Source organism: Erpetoichthys calabaricus, chromosome 11 (assembly GCF_900747795.2).
Source record: "Erpetoichthys calabaricus chromosome 11, fErpCal1.3, whole genome shotgun sequence".
Taxonomy (NCBI): domain Eukaryota; kingdom Metazoa; phylum Chordata; class Cladistia; order Polypteriformes; family Polypteridae; genus Erpetoichthys; species Erpetoichthys calabaricus.
Window position 1 is genome coordinate 89,323,809 of NC_041404.2, and position 22,371 is coordinate 89,346,179.

Consider the following 22,371-nt stretch of genomic DNA (forward strand, 5'->3'; position numbering starts at 1 on the left):
CTAACAAAGAAAGATGGAGTGAGAGAGAGTAAGTGCCCTAACTGCTTGAGCAACGTTCACCTCTACAATATTTATATGGGGTTCTATAATACAAGCTAATTATAAAGTATTGTTTTTGTCAGCATTGGTTTTTGCTCTTGTTATGTTTAATTTATTTCCATTATGGTATTAGGTGGCACTGTGAGTGGAATGATCTTTCCACAGGGCATTTCCTAGCATTGATCCTGATCCATCCATCCTGATCCACCTAATTGCTCACTGCTGGCCACATTTGGAAATGCACATAGACAAATAACATAAAATAGCATAGCACAGCATAATATAACTTAACATTCTCAAACATACTTAATCTAGCATTGCACAAATACTGATAACCAATCTGTACAATTTTACAAAAACTCTCACCTCTCCTTTCTCGTTTCTGATTCGTCGGTTGAACTCTTTGCCTTCAAGACACAGGAACTCCTCTCCAGCTTGGATTATTCCACACTTAGCTGCAATAGCTCTGGCAGTGTTGATGTTGTCTCCTGTTACCATGCGCACTGTGATTCCTGCACGCTGACACTTCCGAATGGCTTCTGGCACCTTAAGTAAAATTACAAAAAAATGCCTTTATATACATCCATCTTATCTATCTATCTATCTCAACAAATAATACTAACACACTTTATCTTTTGTTTTATACTGTTTAAGTCTTATTATAATTTTTATGCTGTGCTGACCTAAAAGTTATACAAGGTTAGCCCAACTCCACCTTTGAAGAACTATACCTGGTTATGAATTCATACCAGTGTGTTCCTGAGGTACATGCTAGTTCTTATTTTTAATAAAACTTTGCATTAGAATCAGAAATATAATTATTAAATACCTTTTTCTGGTCTCTTTTTAAAATATGTTTTTCCCCTTTTCACTTTGCTTTTCCTCTTTGTTTTAGTAACTCTTATAAAAAGGTCTGCACAAGTGAATATTAATCTTCATTGAGTTTCAGCACTATGCTTCTTGTAACATATTTTATCTTTTGTATGGGCGGGTTAAGATAAGCATTTACAGTACATACGCGAAAGGTTTCAAGGGAAACCCATTTTAAAGGAGACTTAGTATTTCATATGCATCAAGGCTTATTCAATTTACTTTTATGAAATGGGTTGGACCCACATGAGAAGGATCATCAGATGTCAGTAGGGAGTTACAGCAAAATAAAGAAAAGAGAGAAAACTGTCCCATCCTGTCATATGTAATCATTTTCTTAAGTAATAATTAGGTATAAGTGGGTTCCGTCTTTAACTGAAAGTTGGAAAAAAAAATTAACACGTCTGCTTTCAAAAATAACAGCTTTTTTTTTCCAGCATTGCCCAGGTTTTATTTAATTTAATTGTAAATTTTACTCTATACGCGTATGAGCAAGAAACATACAGTTTTCCATGAGAAAAGCAACTTGACCAAAGATCCCTGGCTGCAAAACATAAGCCCACTATGAAAATGTTTTACCAGTTTGCTGAACATTAGTGGAAAACTTAATGAACATATTAAAATATTGAAAATGTTCTGCCACAGATGTAAGCTGGCAAGTCAGTTGGGCAAAAGAAAAAAAGAACTAGGAGATGAAATCTTTATCATACAGCCAGCTGGTGTTTAACAAAGCCCAACATGTAAATCGAAATCAAAGTCTTAGAGAACCGTGCCAAAATTAGTCAAACCAACAAAAAAAAACTAAACAAAAAAATAACAACTTCACCAATGTTTTTAGAAGTAATTCACAAACTTGGATACTGTGTCCCATGTGACACTGGTTTAAATAGCGTCGCTCTGATGACTTCACGTGATGTGATTTCAGTGGGTGTACTTAGCAATTGACATCCACATCATATCAGAAGGAGCACAACATGATAGTGCTCAAAGGAAAAACAACATGACTTGTACGTGAATATGTTTAAGAATACTACCCCAGGTTTGAACCTGAGGAAAATTGGCAGCATATCATTGCACTACTGGAATTCCTTTGTAACTGGGGTCCTTACCAGTCCCTCTATGATAAAATATCTCTCCTGCTGCCTGTACTCTTAAAAAAGCAATATGCTTCAATTCTTCTCAGTTTATGAATGATATGCAGCTGCCTAGAAGGTTAGAGAGTAACAAGTGGCTTCTAGCTAGTCCTCCAGGATATCACTCTTACGAGTGATCTTAATTCTTCTGAGCTGGGGCCATGTATAGTACTTACCCACTCACCAAGGAACTGTTGTGTCTTTGTGTCACCTATCCTTTGTCAAACACTCTCTTTTTCTGATGCTTCCAGGGCATCTTCTATGCCCTCAAAGCCAATCATATCTCTTCTTTCACTGGCATGTAGAGGTCCACTCCCACCCCAAGATGGAAGTCCTTAAGTATGTTTAAAACACAATGGACCATTACCTGTCCTATCCCATATTCTTGGCTCCAGCATACTAGGTAGGCTACCTTTTATAATGTACAACACTGTGAAAAAGCCTTAGGGACACCCTTCCCCACCCAAAAAAAACTTTTATTGCCATGGCTAAATTAGAGTGGTAAAGATGAATATAATATTAGTGGTTATGCATATGTTAGAAAAGACAGACAAGAAATTAAAACATGAGACGTGGCACTATATGTTAGAAATAATATTCAGTCCCATAAATTCAAGGTGGTAGAAAGGAACACGTCAGAAACTTTGTGGGTTAAGTTAGTAAGGAAGCTTGAATTAAAGTGTTCCACAGGCTACCATATTCTGATATTTAAGACAATAGAATATTATCATCAGATTATCAGATAAGACATACAGTATATGCAATACAGGACACAGTGATCATGGGTGATTTTAACTTTCCAAATAGTGATTGGGAAGCCCTAATCAGGAATACAAAAGTGGAAACTGAAATGGTGCTGGTATTAAATTTTCTCACCCAGTTTGTTTCAAGTTGAACAGAGTAATAAAAACAGAAGTCACTAATACAGTACTTTAAGCAACAGTGATCACAACATGGTAAAGTCTGACATCTTCTTTAAAAATACACAAATGTATACCAAAACAAAGATACACATAGTAATGTGATGAAAGCAGATTATATGGGCATGAGGAAGTATCTACAATACATGGAATGGGAAAGCAGAACTTCCACAAATACAGTATAAATGATAGGTCATGTTACTTCAGAGATTTTTGGTTCCTAAAACCAATAAAACAAAATAACTAAAATAATCAACCAAATGGATAAACAAGGGCATTACTTAAAAAGTGAAAGTGAAAAGATCACTGTACAAGAAAACTAAAAAACAGCCAAATAACTCTGACTAATCCTGAGTAATATTGGACACCATGTCAAGAGATCAAAAAAAGCATTCAAAAGCAGAACTAAAAAAAAATTGCCAGTGAAGCCAAAATAAACAGCAAGCAATTTCTGAGTACTACTCCATCAAAAAGATAAGAGAAGAGAATTTAAGTAACTTTATTAGGGACACAAAATGAGAACTCATTGAAAATGTGTACCTATATGAAAATAATATATTAAATAACATCCAGCATGGGTTATGAATATTAGATCTTGCCAGACCAATCTTTTAGATTTTTTTGAACAGGCAACTGCAATAGCTTACAAAAGTAAAGTACAACATACAGTGCCCTCCATAATGTTTGGGACAAAGACACTTTTTTCCTTGATTTACCCATCTATGCTACAATATAAAATTACAAATCAAACAATCCAGATGTGATTAAAGAGCACATTGCAGACTTTAATTTAAGGGTATATGCACACATTTCTGTCAAACCATGTAAATATTACAATACTTTTTATACATGGTCCTCTCATTTCAAGGCACAATAATGTTTGTGGAGAAGGGGCATTACAGGTGTTTGTGATTACTCAGGTGTGTTTCACTGCTTCATTAATGCAGGCATAAAAACCTAGGCTTGCTTCTACCTACAGACTATCTTTGGAGTCTGTAGTTGCCATTGTTCAACATGATGACAAATGATTTCCAATTAAAGTAAAAGAAGCTATTATGAGGCTGAAAACCAAGAATAAAACATTACAGACATCAGTAAAACCTTACAATTAACTGAATCAACTGTCTGGAATATCATTAAGAAGAGTGAACGTAATTTTGAGCTCAGTTATTGCAAAGACACTGATAGGCCAAGGAAGACCTCCAATGCTGATGACAAAAAAATCCTCACTATGGTAAAGAAAAGCCCCAAATGCCTGTCTGACTGAACATAAACAGTCTTCAGGAGGCAGAAGTGAATGTGTCAGAGACGACTAGTCACAAAAGACTTCAGGAACAGAAATACAGAGAGGCCACATTGCACAACACAAACCAATATTTATCTGCAAATATAGGATGACCAGATTACAATTTGTACTTTAAAGAGCCTGCAAAATTCTGGAAAAAGGAGTTGTGGACAAACAGGACAAATTAGAACCTGTATCAGAATGATGGCCAGCTCAAAATAGGGAGACAAAAATGAACTGCCCAAGATCCAAAGCATACCAACTCATCTGTTAAATGTGGTGGAGGGGTGATATGGCTTGGGCATGTATGGCTGCCACAGGTACTGGCACACTTATCTTCACTGATGATGTAACTGCTGACCGCAATCATACAATAAATTCTGAGGTGTATAGAAACATCTTATCTGCTCAAGTTCCAGTAAAATGCCTTCAAACTCATTGGGCGGCACTTCATCCTACAGCACAATAATGATCCCAAACATACTGCTGAGTAAACACAGGAGTTTTTCAAAGCTAAAAAATTTAAACTTCTTGAATGGGCAAGTTATTCATCCAAATTAAACTCAATTGAGTATGCTGAGGAGAAAATGTATGTAAGCCGCGTAACAAACAAGACTTGAAGATAGTGGCATTAGAGACTTGGCAGCATCACCAAAGAAGATAATCACACCTGGCGATGTCCATGAATCACAGACTTCAAGCAGTCATTGCATGTTAGGGATACACAAAAAAGTACTAAATACGACTGCTTTAATATACCTACCATTGCTATGTCCTGAAATGGGGGGTCTGTGTAGAAAAAGTGTTCTGAAATGTATACAAATACCCTTAAATTGAAGTCTGCAATGTGCACTTTAATCACATCTGAATTGTTTGATTCATTTTTTTTTTTAAATGTAGAACAGAGCGGTAAATCAAGGAAAAATGTGTCTGTCCCAAACAATATGGAGGACACTGTAGTTGAAGCAGAAACCTGGACAACTTTTAAGAAGTTAATCAGATAAGATATTGGGACATTTTAACTATCAGCTAAGCAAACAAGCCCAATGGACTGAATGGTTTCACACACAAACACACTCCCAAACAAAGTCCATATTTTCTGCTGATGGCAGAGAAATGTAAAACATAAACCCTGTAATAAGTTTTCCAGAAAATGCTATCTTTGTCTTACTGTGATTATAATTATCCAAAGATAATCCACAGTGGAAGGAACACACTCTAAGTAGTAATGACTCCAAACACAAGGAAATCTCCCTCTATCCTTCTGCTAACATGGCTTACCAGCTAGAAAAGGTACTATTGACCAACCCCACCAAGAGACCTGTCCACTGGCATCCTACTTTACAGTATGGGGAATATTGGGCTGAGATAGATTTAATCAATATGTCAGATGTCTTTAATTTATCTTGGTAGTTAACAGCTCAAACCTATCATACTTTCTCAATGAGTCAGAAGTTGGACCCACCTAGTATTCAATAAAGGATGTACAGAACATAATCCTAAACGGTAGCACTAGCAGCAATCTATAAATAAAATGTTGTTTTTGAAAGCAATACCTCAGGTCGAACTGGGTCTTCAATGCCCACCACAGCAATACAAATCAGATCTGAAACAATTTCATTCTCATTTTCCCAGTCGGGTTCAGGAACACTAGGAAAATCACGGTAGGCAATGCAGATTGTTCGGAGTCCATCACATGCCATTGGCTCTATCACTTTTTTCACCATCTCATCTCGATCACGGGGACGGAAGCTCCTTGCCTCCCCATTGCTGTTCAAAATACTGGAGCATCTTGGGAAAGTAGAGAAGGACAAAGCAAATGTTAGTCATTATTATTAAATGGTAATTTGTTTTGAAGATGGGAGTAAACAAAACACTTCAAACAAATAACAGAGTAGGTTCTGAGAAAAATTACATATTTCTCATTGTTAACTGGTGTGAAAAGTAACTTGGAATCATTACCCAAACTGCTGCTTTTAAATTGACTTCTAAGTAACTTGTTCAATGTTTCAATGGTTGTATGAGTGTACACATACATTTTAACATTTGTTCATCATTTATTGTTAGCCTCCTTTTAGGTTGGGCTCCTATATCCTTGTTTAGCAACTTACATTAAAGGAATAGCTGGTAATCAATGCAATTGTTTTTGGTTTAGTTTTAAATACTACTGTCCTGAATCTTCTTAAACTCTCTTTTCTTAGGTTGAGAATCCTTTTTTCAGATTTTGTTCATGGCTCCTACCATGCAGTTCTAAGTTTCCGAAGCAAATTATATGTTAATTATACATGTATATTTATTCATCAAACAGGCACAATGTGTTTGGTGAGCCCTTAAAAGTTTATTATATATATTAAGTACTACTTGTGTCACTTGTTCTTCATACATGGTATTATCTAACTTAGCATCTTATTAGCCTTCTAAAGACATATTTGCATTTTCTGGGTATCAATAGATGAGTACTAGGGCTCCCAAAATCTTTTCATAAAGAGATATTTTAAGCTGAAATCACATCAGTGTATAATTATACCTAAGATCTTATGTTTTAATTAAAAATATATTTACACATTTATGAAATCTAGAGCAGTGGTTCCTGTACTTGGTCCTGGCAACCCACTATGGCTGCAGGTTTTTGCTCCAACCAACTTCTGTTTTTTATTGGATTCCTAGCTTAATTAAGTGAACAGTTATTTCACTGTTTCTATTCAATCTTTTTGGGGTCAATGTAGAAATTTCAAAACTAAGTTAAGTAAATTGTTATTAAAATGTGATAAGCAGTTATATAAGTATAATAAAGTTGTGTTTTCTTTTTACTTTTTAAAATATTTTCATCCTGATTTTCTTTCTATTTTTCCAGGTGTTCTGGTTATTTAATCTATTATTTCCTAATTAGTGGATCTGACACTAAAGTTGTTGCAGCCTTTCATCATTCAGTGTTTTGTGCCCAGGTGTCTGCTAGGCTTGTTGTTAATTGTCATTATTTAGATCAAATTAAGGGAGTGAACCACACAGTAAAAGGGGAAAATAATAGGAAAATAGTAAAAGAGAGTTAAGCACTAAACATGACAGTAAAAATAGAAATATTTCTAAATGTCTTATAAATGTAAAAATCATACTATTCTGCTTTTCTTTATGTAGAAGAAGAGAGGGGAAAAAAGACCAGTTAATTAAATGTGAAAAGATTATAATTATTACTGATTCTGTGATTGTGAATCTGGGTGGAACAAAAACCTGCAGCCATAGGGGGTTTCCAGGATCACGTTTGGCAACCACTAACCGTGAGCATTTCATAATCCTGATAATTAAGTATTAGTGGTTTGTTTTATCCAATAAGCCTCTAAAATATTTATGTAAATCAAACATAATCGTTCAAGGTAAATTAAAAGGAGCATTTCCTTTAAATATTTCAACTTGAGCAGTCCATACTAAAGGTGATGCAGTTTCTCAATGCTTTAAGTGTATCTAAAAATAATATAAAAGTAGGATTTGCTAAATATAGAAACATTTGATACCACATATACATTTAATGTACAGCAAGAATGAGCAATATATAATAGTGAGAAAACAGGTGTGTGGCATGGAGGAAACAGCCAACCCAGCTTGATGAACTGAACAGTCTCTGCTTATTTGTCATTTTTTTTTCATTTCTCTTAGTGAAATTGCTATGCTCAGTCTGGGATAGGTCTGAGCCAGGGTTTAAGGAGGCCAGTTACAACTGAATACACAGCGATAGAGTGGTTTTCTCTGCTTCCTCAAAGCTTTAGCGTGCTAGGTTTTATTCCTAGTTAAGTCATTACATATGTTTTGTCTCATGACTGGAGGTGGTATTAGGTATATAAGACTTGGTTGTCATGTGTAGTCTGATCAGACTCATCCTGAAAAGGCCACATGGAATTAAGATCAGGTACAATGCAAATCAATTGATAAGCAAGAGTGGGACAGATGAGAATACTGTATGCAAGACTTTTGAAATGGAAACTGGCCCTTAGGTTGTGAAATCTTTTTCTTCTGATGAGAAAGGCGGTGGATATTATGCATTGACAGTATAGCGGGCAGCCGGGTCCCATGCCCGGCTGGGACGCCCCTTCTACATATGTTCCGGGGGAGCAGCCATGGGCATCTCACTACCTCCCCCGGAACGCTTGGTGGCAGCCTCCCTGGCTGACGGTGGTGCCTCAGTTTCCCGCAGGGTTTCATGGGAGATGGAGTTCTCCACAACCCAGTAGGGATCTGGGATGGCCGCCAGGGGGTGCTGCATGGAGCCAGGAACCCACCTGGACATCTCTGCAGCCCCACCCGGAAGTGCAATTAGCCACAGGTGATCAAGCACCTGGAGCACTTCCAGGTGGGCTATAAAAAGGGCCAGCATCCACCACTCAGGAGCCACAATCGGGAAGAAGAGGACGAGGTTGCCTGGGAGGAGTGGTGGTGCCAAAGGAAGGATTTGTTGTTTGCGCCATTTAAAGTGCTTGTGGGACTGTGTTGGGCCTGTGGAACACGGGGAAGGTGTGCTCCACGGCTGAAGAGAAATAAAAAAGTCTGTTTATTTTGCACGTGCCTCTGCATCAGTCTGTGCCAGGTCGGGCACTATATAGTGCCTTTTACAACAGAAAAATACCAACTATATATAGGAGGGCTTGCCTCTATACACAGAATTGTCTCTGAAACAAGACTTCTTGATTGAGGGTGTTTTCTCTCCTTGTCTTAAATTTCTCTACAGAAAACAATGGAAGTGCTTACAAATGTTTGGATGGGTGACACATAGTTGGAGTTTTCACAACTGGCTGAAAAGATCAAACTTTTGAAACACAAGCAGAAAAACTGATTGTTTACAGTTATGCAACTAACACCTATTTACCTGTCCCTCACATTTTGCAGGGTAAGTTCTGTGAAACCTTATAAAAAGCAAGCATCGGTGAGTTCTGGTCATACCTTTCAACTCCAATTTCTAAAAAAGGCATTTTAGCCAGATGCATTGTCATACAGCAGAAGTGTTATTCTGTCTTTAGCTTCATTAAAACCTGCCTTGCATTTCTTCTCTTGGCTAATACAGGTCCTATTGGGCATTTGTTTCCAAAACAGCTTGGACTCATTAGCAGTGAAGTGGCAGCTGTCTTAACCACTAGCTTTGCAAAGAGACCGTCCTTTAAAATACCTCAAATCACCATTTGCTGACAATTAACTTTTTTTAAGTCCCTTCCCAACTTACGGCTCATAAAAATGATTATATGAAATTTTGATTTTTTAAATATGAAAGAAATGCTAAACACAGCTTGCAGGTTTGTGGAAATGTCATCATGTCAATTCTAAAACCTTACAGAATAGTCTGGTAAGTCCAGAGAATTATTTAAAATTATTTTTACTATCTAAAAATAAATAAAATCACAAAAAAGGAAAAAGAATAGATGACTGCATTCTTTTTCTTTTTCTGTAGAAACAGTATATTTGATGTTCAAATCGACATTGCCAGCTAACTCTGGATCCTAGTAGAAAATTTTATTAACATGGGCGATGTTGAACAAGGATGTGATTGCTAGGAATGGCCTGATTGATCTGAATTTGAGTAGTGAATTATTAGATTTTCTTTGCTAGACTTTAAATATGAATAACAAAGAATACTTTGCTAAAAAAAGTGTTACTGATGAATGCTTTGGTATAAAAGTGAGTGATCGACTTTGTAGCTGCATCTTTTGATTTGAGGCCATTATGTTCTGGACTGTCATGTAATAAGAAGTATTAAAATGTCAAATAATTACCAAACAACATCTTCTAGACAGATCTATAAAATCAAGTAAGTAAACCCCTGGTGTGCATGCCATGGGAGGTGTGGCAGATGTTTCTTGCTGCGACTTAATACACAGAAAAATTCCAGAAGTGATGGAAAGATTATGTCCTGGTGTAACAGTGAGGGTCCTACTACATGCGTCTCAAATCCAACACCATCGGTAATGTAACCAGATGAACTGGCAAATGGGGACAAATCAAACAGAGCAAGGGGATGATGCAAAAGGTGCAAGTGCTTTTATTTGTACAAAAACAAATCCAAACAGTGTCCAAAGTGCAGTGACTAAAAAACAGAACATAAATAATCCATAAAAATGATGAAAGGTGGAAGTTAAAATCCCAAATAAATCTATTAAAATGAGGTTATAAACAACAGGCAGGAAACTGTCCTCTTTTAAAACCCGGTGCCTTCTTAATTTTTCAGGCCCTACACCAGTGGAGTCACCCTACCTACAGGTGCAGCTGCCTTCCACACTGGTCCAGTAGCTTTCTGGCCCCTGGCTTTGTACAGCTCCCGCTGGACCGAAACTCGGGTTTCCCAATGGCCAGGGCGTTCACGCAAGGGTTTCAACCTCCTAAGCCTCCGACCTCCCACTGCCTTCTGTGGCAAGCCGTCTTTACTCCCGGTCACTCCTGCTCCTCTAAAGCGCTCAGCCGGAGCAACCACTTCTTTCTTCCCTGAGTGTCGGCCAAACACTTCTTCCGGGCTCTCCTATCAGCTGCCTGCATCCACCAGTGAGCCTGCTCTCGCTCGCACCAGCACTCAGCTTCCTTCATTCTCTCCTTCTTAACTCCCCTCCCTCTGTCCGTCCATCTTTTCTTTCCTTTTCTTCTCCTCCACACTCGCACCTCTCCTATCTATAATGGAGACATGGCACAGATGCGGCGATTAGCAGCTCACGGCATCAATTACGGACATGGGTGATCACGCATCTGTGCACTTCAGTGCGGAAACACCCATGCCCGTATCCCACCCAGGAACTGCTCCGGCCACAATACCTTTCCCCCTCCTTAAGCCGCGGGGATTTCTTTAAAAACTGTCCATTCGTTTGGAGACGCAGATCTGCTATACCACACCTGGGGTCATCAGGTGGTTCCACAGAAGGAGACAGAAAATGTCAGGGTAGATAAGGAAGTCTGTTAAATGCTTTTTAGGAAAAAGAGTATCAAAATTTAGAGATGAAATTTGTCAAGATCTGAATGTGCTGTAGTTAGTTAACTAAGCCTACATATCTGTGGACCTTTTAATTAATGCTTTTCATAATTTTTGCTAAATTTTCCCTAAGTCAGCTTTTTTCTGTTGCCCTATGTTCTTAATGGAGAACTAAGTTTCAATTTACAGCCGAGAACTACCATAAAAACACCCTTCATAATTCACTGTTTAAATTGTTTAACATAACTTAAGAAACTATTTCTTGACTTGTATTGGAAATGGAATATTGTGTGTAATCCTAAAAGGAAAAGCTGTAGTAAATACAAACAGAAAGAAAAGGTTACAGCTTGTTTTGTGACTGCCCATGGACCCCCTTCTGGAACATCCTTTTACTATTAAAATATTGAAAGAAACTATTTGATTTGACATTTGTATCTTCAGCTATATTCTTCCTTAACAGCTGTATGTATTTTTAATAATCTTTTCAACTGTTGCTCTACTTTGTTTCTAAACCCCGCCATTAATGTTTGAGCACTGTACGTGTCTTATAACTTTTTCATCTACAATCACTACCTAACCAAAATGGGGGTATTTACAATTCTTGATTACATCTATGAATTTATATTCCTGACCTTAAACATTTATTGGTCTTTCCCAATTTATGTTAAATGAATTAAACTATGTCCCTGTTAGGGCGGCACGGTGGCGCAGTGGGTAGCGCTGCTGCCTCGCAGTTGGGAGATCTGGGGACCTGGGTTCGCTTCCCGGGTCCGCCCTGCGTGGAGTTTGCATGTTCTCCCCGTGTCTGCGTGGGTTTTCTCCGGGCGCTCCAGTTTCCTCCCACAGTCTGAAAACATGCTGGTTAGGTGGATTGCCGATTCTAAATTGGCCCGTGTTTGTGTGTGTCCTGCGGTGGGTTGGCACCCTGCCCGGGATTGGTTCCTGCCTTGTGCCCTGTGTTGGCTGGGATTGGCTCCAGCAGACCCCCGTGCCCTGTGTTCGGATTCAGCGGGTTGGTAAATGGATGGATGGATGGATGGATGTCCCTGTTAGTACAGCTTTTTGTTTATTGGCTTTTTTTAAAATATAAAATTCTATTATGCTACTGTTGCCTACATTTGTGATTGAGTAGTCTGTAACAGACTTTCAAAGTGCTTCTATGCATGTGCCTTTCCAAACTAAATTGACTAAGCTGAACGAATGAAAAGGCACTTCATAACTTTTATACCTATACTTTTTTTTTTTTTTTTACTAAAGATAGCTTTACAACCTAATGACTACTGGGTTGTACTTACTTTTTCACATATACATCTGTAAGAATATTTTAATTAAATAAATAAAGGCACAGAAAAGTCTATCAGGTGTTCTTTGTTTACGTAATTTTAGGACTTGGCAAAGACTACATGATTGTTAATTAGTGCCTCAAATAAAAAACAACAGAATTCAAAGAGGATGACTTTACTTTTTCAAACAAATTTTTATTATTTTTTCAAATTACAAAGTAAATTATTAGTGTAAGAATTTTGTTTAACTGAAATTGAACTGAGATTGTAAAAAATTTGTTGAAAGAATATCAGATTTTTGTTTAACTTGAGAGAAACCAGAGGTAAAACTTAATGGGGACCATGAAATTTTGAATTACTGAAGAACACAGGTTTGTATTGAATAATTTTTAGATATTTAGAGGATGTTGAGAACTTAGGTTCTGAATACTTTTATTTCAGTTTAGGTCTTCACACAATATAAATGTCTAGGACAATCCCAAAGATAAAGTTCAATTGTAGCACTGATCCTGGCAAACTTGCCTCTTTTTTTTTTACTTAGCTGGGACAAACTTCCTTATTCCTGAGGTGTCAGCTGTTTTATGTAAATGGCTCACGGTTCATGTTCCTTTTAAAATACTGCAGCACTTTATGTCTCAATTCATTTTTAATTTCCAGTTTAAAGGTGGGGAACCACATTAAATATTTTATATAAGTGTAAATTTAAATAAGTAATTTAATAGTTGGTCAGGATTATTATTACTGTTAATATTTTTTGCCACAGTATCAAAGCTCAAACCATCAAGACTAGCACATATAACAGCAGCAGCACAAGCTTTACTTGACATGGATAATCAAAACCACACTGAATGACTGTAGTTGAATATCGCCATGACTGCCATTCACTTATTTTGCATTGTGCATAATGCTATTTAGCCCCATTTCTATAGCGTTTATCTTTAATTTTTTATTTATTTATGCTTTCTATCTTTTTTAACGTATTGCAGTTATATTCCCTAGTGTACCAAAGAGCAATAGTAAATAAGGATTCCTATATACAGTACTTGCATTCTTGCAAATATTGTTTGTACAGATCTTGAATTTGTCAGGAAAGATGTCTGTCTTGAATACAGTTGGGGGGATTTTGTCACATGACTTCAGTGGACAAAATTATGAATACTCTGGGACTGATATGGGTGCAGCAGCAGCAAAGTGTAAAATATGCAGTTACAACATTTTACAATTTCTGCTCACATCCCAGAGACATGAATGTTAGGTTGAATGGTACCTCAAAATTGTCTGTATATGAATTCATGTGGATGTGAACACACCATTTGATTGGCAAAGGTTCAGTTCTGGTTCCTTTGATGATTTAAGATTGATACTGAAAAACTCCAAACAGCACTGTACCACATATTAAAATAAATATGACCAATTTCACTACAATAAAAAGTGATTGCAAAAAAAAAAAAACTCAAAATCTTATTACAAACATAAAATAGCATACACAAGTAAACTAAAGCCGACTGTTCTTTAAATTTTACAGAAAAAGGGAAGCAGCAATACTATGTGAATATAAGGTATATTTTATAATATTTAAGTTTCGTTTTCTGTTTGGCAGTAATGCTGTGGATGTTCATGTCACTCAGAATAAAAATACATCATTTCCGCAACTCATAACTCTCATCAGAACAAACAACAACCCAATTAAAATTTTCACATTTATTCAATCAACACTGTGAGATGATTCTCATGTACACCATGTACTGTCACATACATAGCCCACATCAACTTGGAATGTTTTTCAGTTCCAAAGTCATCAAACATCTGTTCCAAAACTCCTACTTTTCAGTAATCTATCAGTAGACAATCAACTGCTAGCTTCGGCAAGGTCACTGTCATGTGTCTTGACAGAATTGTAAAGACAAAGTTTAAGTTTTAAACTTTTAAAAAACTTTTAAACTTTTAAGTTTTAAAACTTTTTAAAGTTTTAAAGTTTAAAGCTCACACCTCTTACAACCAAGCTCAGTGCAGCAGATGCAATAACAATAAGTGCAAAGACAGTTAAACACTAGAAGAAGAAAAGGGAAACGTATTGTTGTTAACATTTTCTAGGTTTTCCCAGCTTAGCTGGTTGCACCACAAATCAGCATTACTCAATTTGTAATATCCTGGGCAAAGACCTAAAAGCGCAAATGCAGAAATGTAAGCATTTATAAATGGGTGTGTTCAACCAGCTGTTTGAAGATCAGCAAGATATACGAACATCTTAAGAACCATAACAAAAAAATTTTGATGAGAAGAAGCCATTAAGCCCAATAGTTCCTTGTTCACCTAACAGTTCCTAAATAAAAACAGTATCTTTATCTGTGCCATTTTGTGTTCTTTGTCCATGGTCATTGCCATACACAGACGTAACATGACATATCATTTCATCTTGCTCAGTCTATAAAATCTCACATTGACCATGTCTAGGCACCTCACTTTGTTGAAAAGCAAAAACAAACAAATCTGTGTTAGTGGTAGTTAGGGTCAGAAAACCCAATATACATATTATTAGGACTTTTTGATTATAAAGTTTATTATATAGACAGGGAACTTGTGTTTGTGATTTTAACCCAATATAATACTATTAGGGCTTTTTGATTATAAACTTTTTTACATAGACAGGGAACTTGTGTTTGTGATTTTTGGTTTGAAGAGCCCTTCTCATACTACGTTGTCTGGCTTTATACCTGATCTCTGATCACAAATTTCTTTAGGTTCTGTGTTCTTTAATGTCCTATTCTTTTATATAAAATATAGTACATACACATTTCACATTAGTTTTTGTAATACTCTATTAGCAGGTGTCTCTTTTTATTCATTGTTTCAGTCACAGCTGGTTAAAAACTCTGCTTCAAGAGTCCTCATTCAGATGTGCAGTATAATGCTTGTTCTGTTCAGTCATCAATGGCTTCCCTGTGCCTTATATGCCTGGATACAAATTTTTATTGCTAACCTATAAAACTTTAAATGGTCTTGTGCTTGACTATATCATAAATGTTCTGCAGAACTACATTCCTGTCTCCCCACTGTAGTACACTGATAATGGCCATCTTGTCATACTCCAAACTAAAGTATTCTCTATGTTGGGTGTTTCTCAACCTGTGTTCCTGGGTGATACATAACGTGGCACAAAAGGGGGAGAAAGAAAGAAAGAAAGAAAGAAAGAAAGAAAGAAAGAAAGAAAGAAAGAAAGAAAGAAAGAAAGAAAGAAAGAGAAAGAAAGAAAGTTCCAGTTACATGTCAAAAAGAACTTCTGAGGCTTGAATTTTGGCACAGGACTGCCTATTACTTAAAAAAATTCACACATTGTTTAACTTAATAAAGTAGAAAAATCAGGCTATGTTTTCTTGGTAAAAAAGTATTTAATTCTTTGCTCTTTTATGCCATTACTATCAGTTGATTTAGTTTAGCGAATGATGAGATTATTCGCTTTTTAATATTGGCATAGATCAGTGATGATCTCGGTTTATTATGAACATGGCTACAGTTTTTGTCCAACAATCAGTTTTGTGACTGATATATCCAATGGAGGGTGTTGTGGGGTACAAAATCTGTACATTTTGGTTTTTATTTTCATTGTATTTTGCTTAAGACAACAACAGATTAACTAAATTCAGGACACATCAAGCGTATCCTCTTCCCAGTTGTACCTCACTTTTAAACCAGCTGTTCAAGCAAAAGAGGAAGACATGGCAATGCCTCAGGCTATCAATTACTTTATAAACTGAGAAAGGATGGACATCTGGTACAAGAAGTAGCTAACTTGGTTTATAGCTTGGAAAAGGAAGACATGCCAGTAGGCAGTAAGCAACACCAAAAAAAGTTTCATTGTTTGGGAAAATGGACAGTGAATTCAATTATCATATTGACAGCCAGCCAATCAGAATATCTAACAATCACATCCTGCAAACCCCCCCTAGTACAATTTTATAATAAATATGGCTCACCTGGAGAGAGACATAGGAGGGAGGAAGAAGAAGGGACAAAAACATCAGGAGAAGGGAACAGAGCAACGTCAGAAGAGGTGCTGGCAATGTGTGCAGCTGTATCCATCTGATCATCAGAAAAGAATCTCGTGAACAACTATGAGTGCTAGATCACAAGCCACCTGCGACATTCATCCTTGTCATCTTTACTTTTTCATAAGCTTTTTCTAAAGACTATATATATATATATATATACTAGCAAAATACCCGCGCTTCGCAGCGGAGAAGTAGTGTGTTAAAGAGGTTATGTAAACATATATATACATAAACATATATACACATATCAACATATATATATATATACACACACATACATAGACACACACATACATATATATATATATATATATATATATATATATATATATATATATATATATATATATATATATATATATGTATATATATACACACATACATACATACATATATATATATATATATATATATATATATATATATATATATATATATATATATATATATATGTATATATATATATACACACACATACATACATACATACATACATATATATACAGTATATACATACATATATATATATACTAGCAAAATACCCGCGCTTCGCAGCGGAGAAGTAGAGTGTTAAAGAGGTTATGAAAAAGAAAAGGAAACATTTTAAAAAGAACATAACATGATTGTCAATGTAATTGTGTTGTCATTGTTATGAGTTTTGCTGTCATATATATATATATATGTATATATATATATATATATATATATATATATATATATATATATATATATATATATATATCAAAATACCCGAGCTTTGCAGCGGCGAAGTACTGCTTTAAAATTTTAAATAATAAACTGAGGGAAATTATACCAATAATTATTTGTTAAGGATCTCTTTGTATACCATGTTGTCAGTTCGCCCCTCCGGTTGTAATATGACCAAGTTGTGCGCTGAGCTTACTCTTGAGCATGCAACGTATACTTGGCCATGTGAAAAGGAAATCAAGAACAGCAAGACCGCGCCAGCTGCGGAGCTCAGCTTGGAGCGAAATGAAGTGAATGAAATGAGGTGAATGGGAGGGGAGATGATCACGTGACTCCAACACCCGCCTTAACTCTCCATCCCTCCACAAACACACAAACACAGTCTCTCGGATCCCAACTCTCCTTTATATATATAGATAAATAGCAAAATACCCACGCTTCGCAGCAGAGAAGTAGTGTGTTAAAGAGGTTATGAAAAAGAAAAGGAAACATTTTAAAAATAACGTAATATGATTGTCAATGTAATTGTGTTGTCAGTTATGAGTGTTGCTGTCTTTTATATATATAATATACACACACACACATAAACATATATATACATATACATATATACATATATATAGATATCTACATATATATATACATACACACATCCACATATATATACACATACATACACACACACACACACATATATATATATATACACATACATACACACACACATACACATATATATATATATATACACATACATACACACACACATACACATATATATATATACACATACATACACACACACATACACATATATATATATATACACATACATACACACACACATACACACATATATATATATATATATATATATATACATATATATATATATATATATATATGAATGGAAGAGAAGGTCTGTGATACGGTTTGCATATTTGCAGTTGGAGATCCACAAAGGGAGAAAAAACGAATCACGTATCACAAAATAGTTTTATTCCTGAGCTTTCAACCCCTGTCAGGGGTCTTCATCAGAGGATAATGCTTAGACTTACAAGAATCAAAGGCAATATATAGCAACACATTCAGTGGGGGGTGGGTGGAGGTGACTAAGTCAGTATGATCAAAGGGGGGGGGGTGTATCGTTTAATTAAAGTGCATATGTCCTTCTTAAGTTGGCATATGCTGGGTTTATGTGCAAGTGTCTGTTGATGGCATTTTCATCTGATAGCCAAGACTCGGCCAACTCTCTGGCGCTTTTTGTACTGGCCTTAAATTTTACTTTTACGTTGTCCCAGTTGAATGTGTGTCCTGTCGATTTAGTATGTGCATATATCAAAGATAGTGCGTCCTTTCATATATATATATATATATATATATATATATATATATATATATATATATATATATATATATATATATATATATATATATATATGCACACACACATATATATACACATACAGATATATACATATATATATACACACATATATATATATACACATACAGAGATATATATATATATATATATATATATATCTCTGTATGTGTATATATATATATGTGTGTGTATATATATAATATATATCTGTATATGAATGGAAGAGAATATATATATACATATATATATATATATATATATATATATATATATATATCAAAATACCCGCGCTTCTCAGCGGAGAAGTAGTGTGTTATAATATATGTGTATGTGTATATGTATATATATATGACAGCAACACTTATAACAATGACAACACAATTACATTGACAATCATGTTACGTTATTTTTAAAATGTTTCCTTTACTTTTTCATAACCTCTTTAACACACTACTTCTCCGCTGCGAAGCGCGGGTATTTTGCTAGTATATATATATATATATATATATATATATATATATATATATATATATATATATATATATATATATATATATATATCTATATATATATACATACATACATATACACACATACATGCAGTTTCAATAACATAGAAATCAATATAAACAACATTAACATCATTATCATATGAGAATATGAAGTAATATATAAGAAGCACATTTCATATAAATATAAATTATTAAACAGTAAAATCTTCTGTAATGTGCTACCGTGGCTATTCGTTTGTCTGTCCAGGATTTTAAATCACCTGTAGCTCGCAAACCGTTTCACCTATTGACTTGAAATCTGGTACACATATAGAACGTCACGTCTACTATCCGCTTTATGGGTGATGATTGTATTACTCTTTTTATCCATCCATCCATCCATTTTCCAACCCTCTGAATCCGAACACAGGGTCACGGGGGTCTGCTGGAGCCAATCCCAGCCAACACAGGGCACAAGGCAGGAAACAATCCTGGGTTTTTATCTTTATTTTATTTTATTGTAGAATCAACTCCTATCTGCGCACACCAGGGCGGCCGTGGGCGGATGCGTATGGTGTATTCACTCCACGTTATCGTGCATTGCGCTGTCACTGGTATTTTGATAAAAGAATTTGAACAACATATAAGAAGCGTATAAATTATTAAACAGTAAAACATTAACATTTAAGAAGTAAAGTTACATTAAGTACTACTGCAGTGCCTTCGGGTATACCTCATTTTTTGTTTGCTCATTACATGCTTAAATGTATAGAGAACACGCGACATATAACGGAGCGTGGGAGAAGCATGGATTTTAAACACGCGTTGAGTTCATCTGCTGGTCTCCCTCGTGGAATAACTGGTAATGTTTGACTAAAATCTACAGCGAGTAAAATGACATTACCTCCTATTTTTTTTTTTTACGATCTCTGAGATCTTGCTTTTTTCGGTTCAAGGCTTCATAAGCTCTTTTATGTTCTATGGTGTACTTATCCCAAGCCATCATCTTTGAATGTTGCAAGACTTTTGCCTTGTATGTAGATCGGGGTAATTACATTCATTGCATTCCTAGTCTGAATCACAATCCGATTGTATGGGTGGTTACCTGGCACTGTAGGGTTGCTACCCGTCCTTTAAAATACGGAATCGTCCCGTATTTGAGAATGAAATTGCGCGTCCCGTTTTGAATCAATACGGGACGGAATTTGTCCCGTATTTTTTTTATCATTTTTTTTAAAGCAGCGTCTCATGCAAATCATCCCACACGCATTTTATGAAGATGCCTCCTTTCCTACTTTTGATTGGGTAATACTTGATGTCATCGTTAGTTTGATTGGTCTTTTTAACTGTCCAGTGAGGAGGGCGGGTCTTTTAAGTAGAGTCTGCAAACTGTTGGCACTGGGATGTGGCACCCGCTGCAGTATGTGTCCCTTATTTCATTGTATTAAAAGTGGTAACCCTACCTGGGAGGTAACACTTATGTTTGGTCATGAAGTCGTCTAAAATCAGCCACGTGCCCTCTTTTAATTGTGAGAAGCAGATATATATAGCCAAATTCTCGCGCTTCGTTGCGGCGAAGTACTGTTTTTAATTTTTTAAGAAGACAGTAAAACCTTTTTAAACGGATCGAAAATATACCAATAACAATTTGTTAAGGATCTGTTTTTTTGTGAAACTCATTTTTCACAGCTGTCCCGCTACGGCGTGTGTTTCGTTTATTTGACAGTATGTAGATCGTGGTAATTAAATTCATGGCATTCGTTTTCTGAATCACAATCTGACTGTATGGATGGTTACCTGCCAGGTTACGCTTGTGGTTGGTCAGGAAGTCGCCTTACATCCGCCACGTGCCCTCTTTCTGTTCCCAGAAGCTGATCATAGAATGGTTTTAATAGTTTACTTTCAAATAATGCAAAGAGTATGCGACACGTGTTTCTCCTTAATTCTGGGCTCATCAGGCATTCACACTCACTGCATCCCCTCTCGAGAATCGAATATCGTCAGCGCCAGAGTTGAAGCCCCTAATGTTGCGGTCAGCAAGTGGGCTAACATCCGCCATGTGCCGTCTTTCAGTTGCGAGAGGCAGATCATAGAATGGTTGAAACTGTTGCCCCTAACGTTGCGCTACGGCGTGTGGTTCGTTTATACCTCATGTCTTCTCATTAAACTTTCATCTCGCGAATATGTTATTGCAATCCGCAACGGGAGCGTTTCTATAAACTTAATTTAAACTTACGTTTTACACCGTGCTTTGTTTCCCTTATGAACATGCTTGTATGCTTCACTCGCTCCCTTCTCAATTGTTTAATGAATTTTTTGTTCTTCGCTGTTTGCGGCTCCTCCTTCATTTGTCCCTACTGCATTCACAGTCTTTTCACGTTATTGCAATCCGCAGCGGGAGCGTTTCTATAAACTTAATTTAAACTTACGTTTTACACCGTGCTTTGTTTCCCTTATGAACATGCTTGTATGCTTCACTCGCTCCCTTCTCAATTGTTTAATGAATTTTTTGTTCTTCGCTGTTTGCGGCTCCTCCTTCATTTGTCCCTACTGCATTCACAGTCTTTTCACGTTATTGCAATCCGCAGCGGGAGCGTTTCTATAAACTTAATTTAAACTTTCGTTTTACACCGTGCTTTGTTTCCCTTATGAACATGCTTGTATGCTTCACTCGCTCCCTTCTCAATTGTTTAATGAATTTTTTGTTCTTCGCTGTTTGCGGCTCCTCCTTCATTTGTCCCTACTGCGTTCACAGTCTTTTCACGTGATTACGTGGGAGGCGTGATGACGTGAGACTCAACTCCTCCTCCCACGGCAATCGAGCTGCCGTCCATTACAGTATATTGTGAAAAAAGAGGTTCCAGTTATGACCATTACGCGTTGAATTTCGAAATGAAACCTGCCTAACTTTTGTAAGTAAGCTGTAAGGAATCAGCCTGCCAAATTTCAGCCTTCCACCTACACGGGAAGTTGCAGAATTAGTGATGAGTCAGTCAGTCAGTCAATCAGTCAGTCAGTCAATCAGTCAGTCAGTCAGTCAGTGAGTCAGTGAGGGCTTTGCCTTTTATTAGTATAGATATATACATACATACAAACATATATATATATATACACACATACATATACATATATATATTCTCTTCCATTCATATACAGATATATATTATATATATATACACACACACATATATATATACACATACAGAGATATATATATATATATATATATATATATCTGTATGTGTATATATATATATATGTGTGTATATATA

General features: G+C 36.1%; 1 protein-coding gene across 6 annotated transcripts in view; it reads right to left on the reverse strand.

Annotated features, from left to right (window-relative positions):
- atp2b3b (ATPase plasma membrane Ca2+ transporting 3b) overlaps positions 1 to 22,371 on the reverse strand; it is a 608,455-nt gene that overhangs the window by 117,528 nt on the left and 468,556 nt on the right. For all 6 annotated transcript variants that reach the window (XM_028813571.2, XM_051933859.1, XM_051933861.1 and 3 more), the window contains 2 exons: positions 5,804 to 6,038; positions 406 to 585 (listed from right to left, as the gene is read on the reverse strand). In XM_028813571.2, coding sequence (XP_028669404.2) covers positions 406 to 585; positions 5,804 to 6,038 — 415 coding nt within the window. The remainder of the gene's footprint in view (positions 1 to 405; positions 586 to 5,803; positions 6,039 to 22,371) is intronic.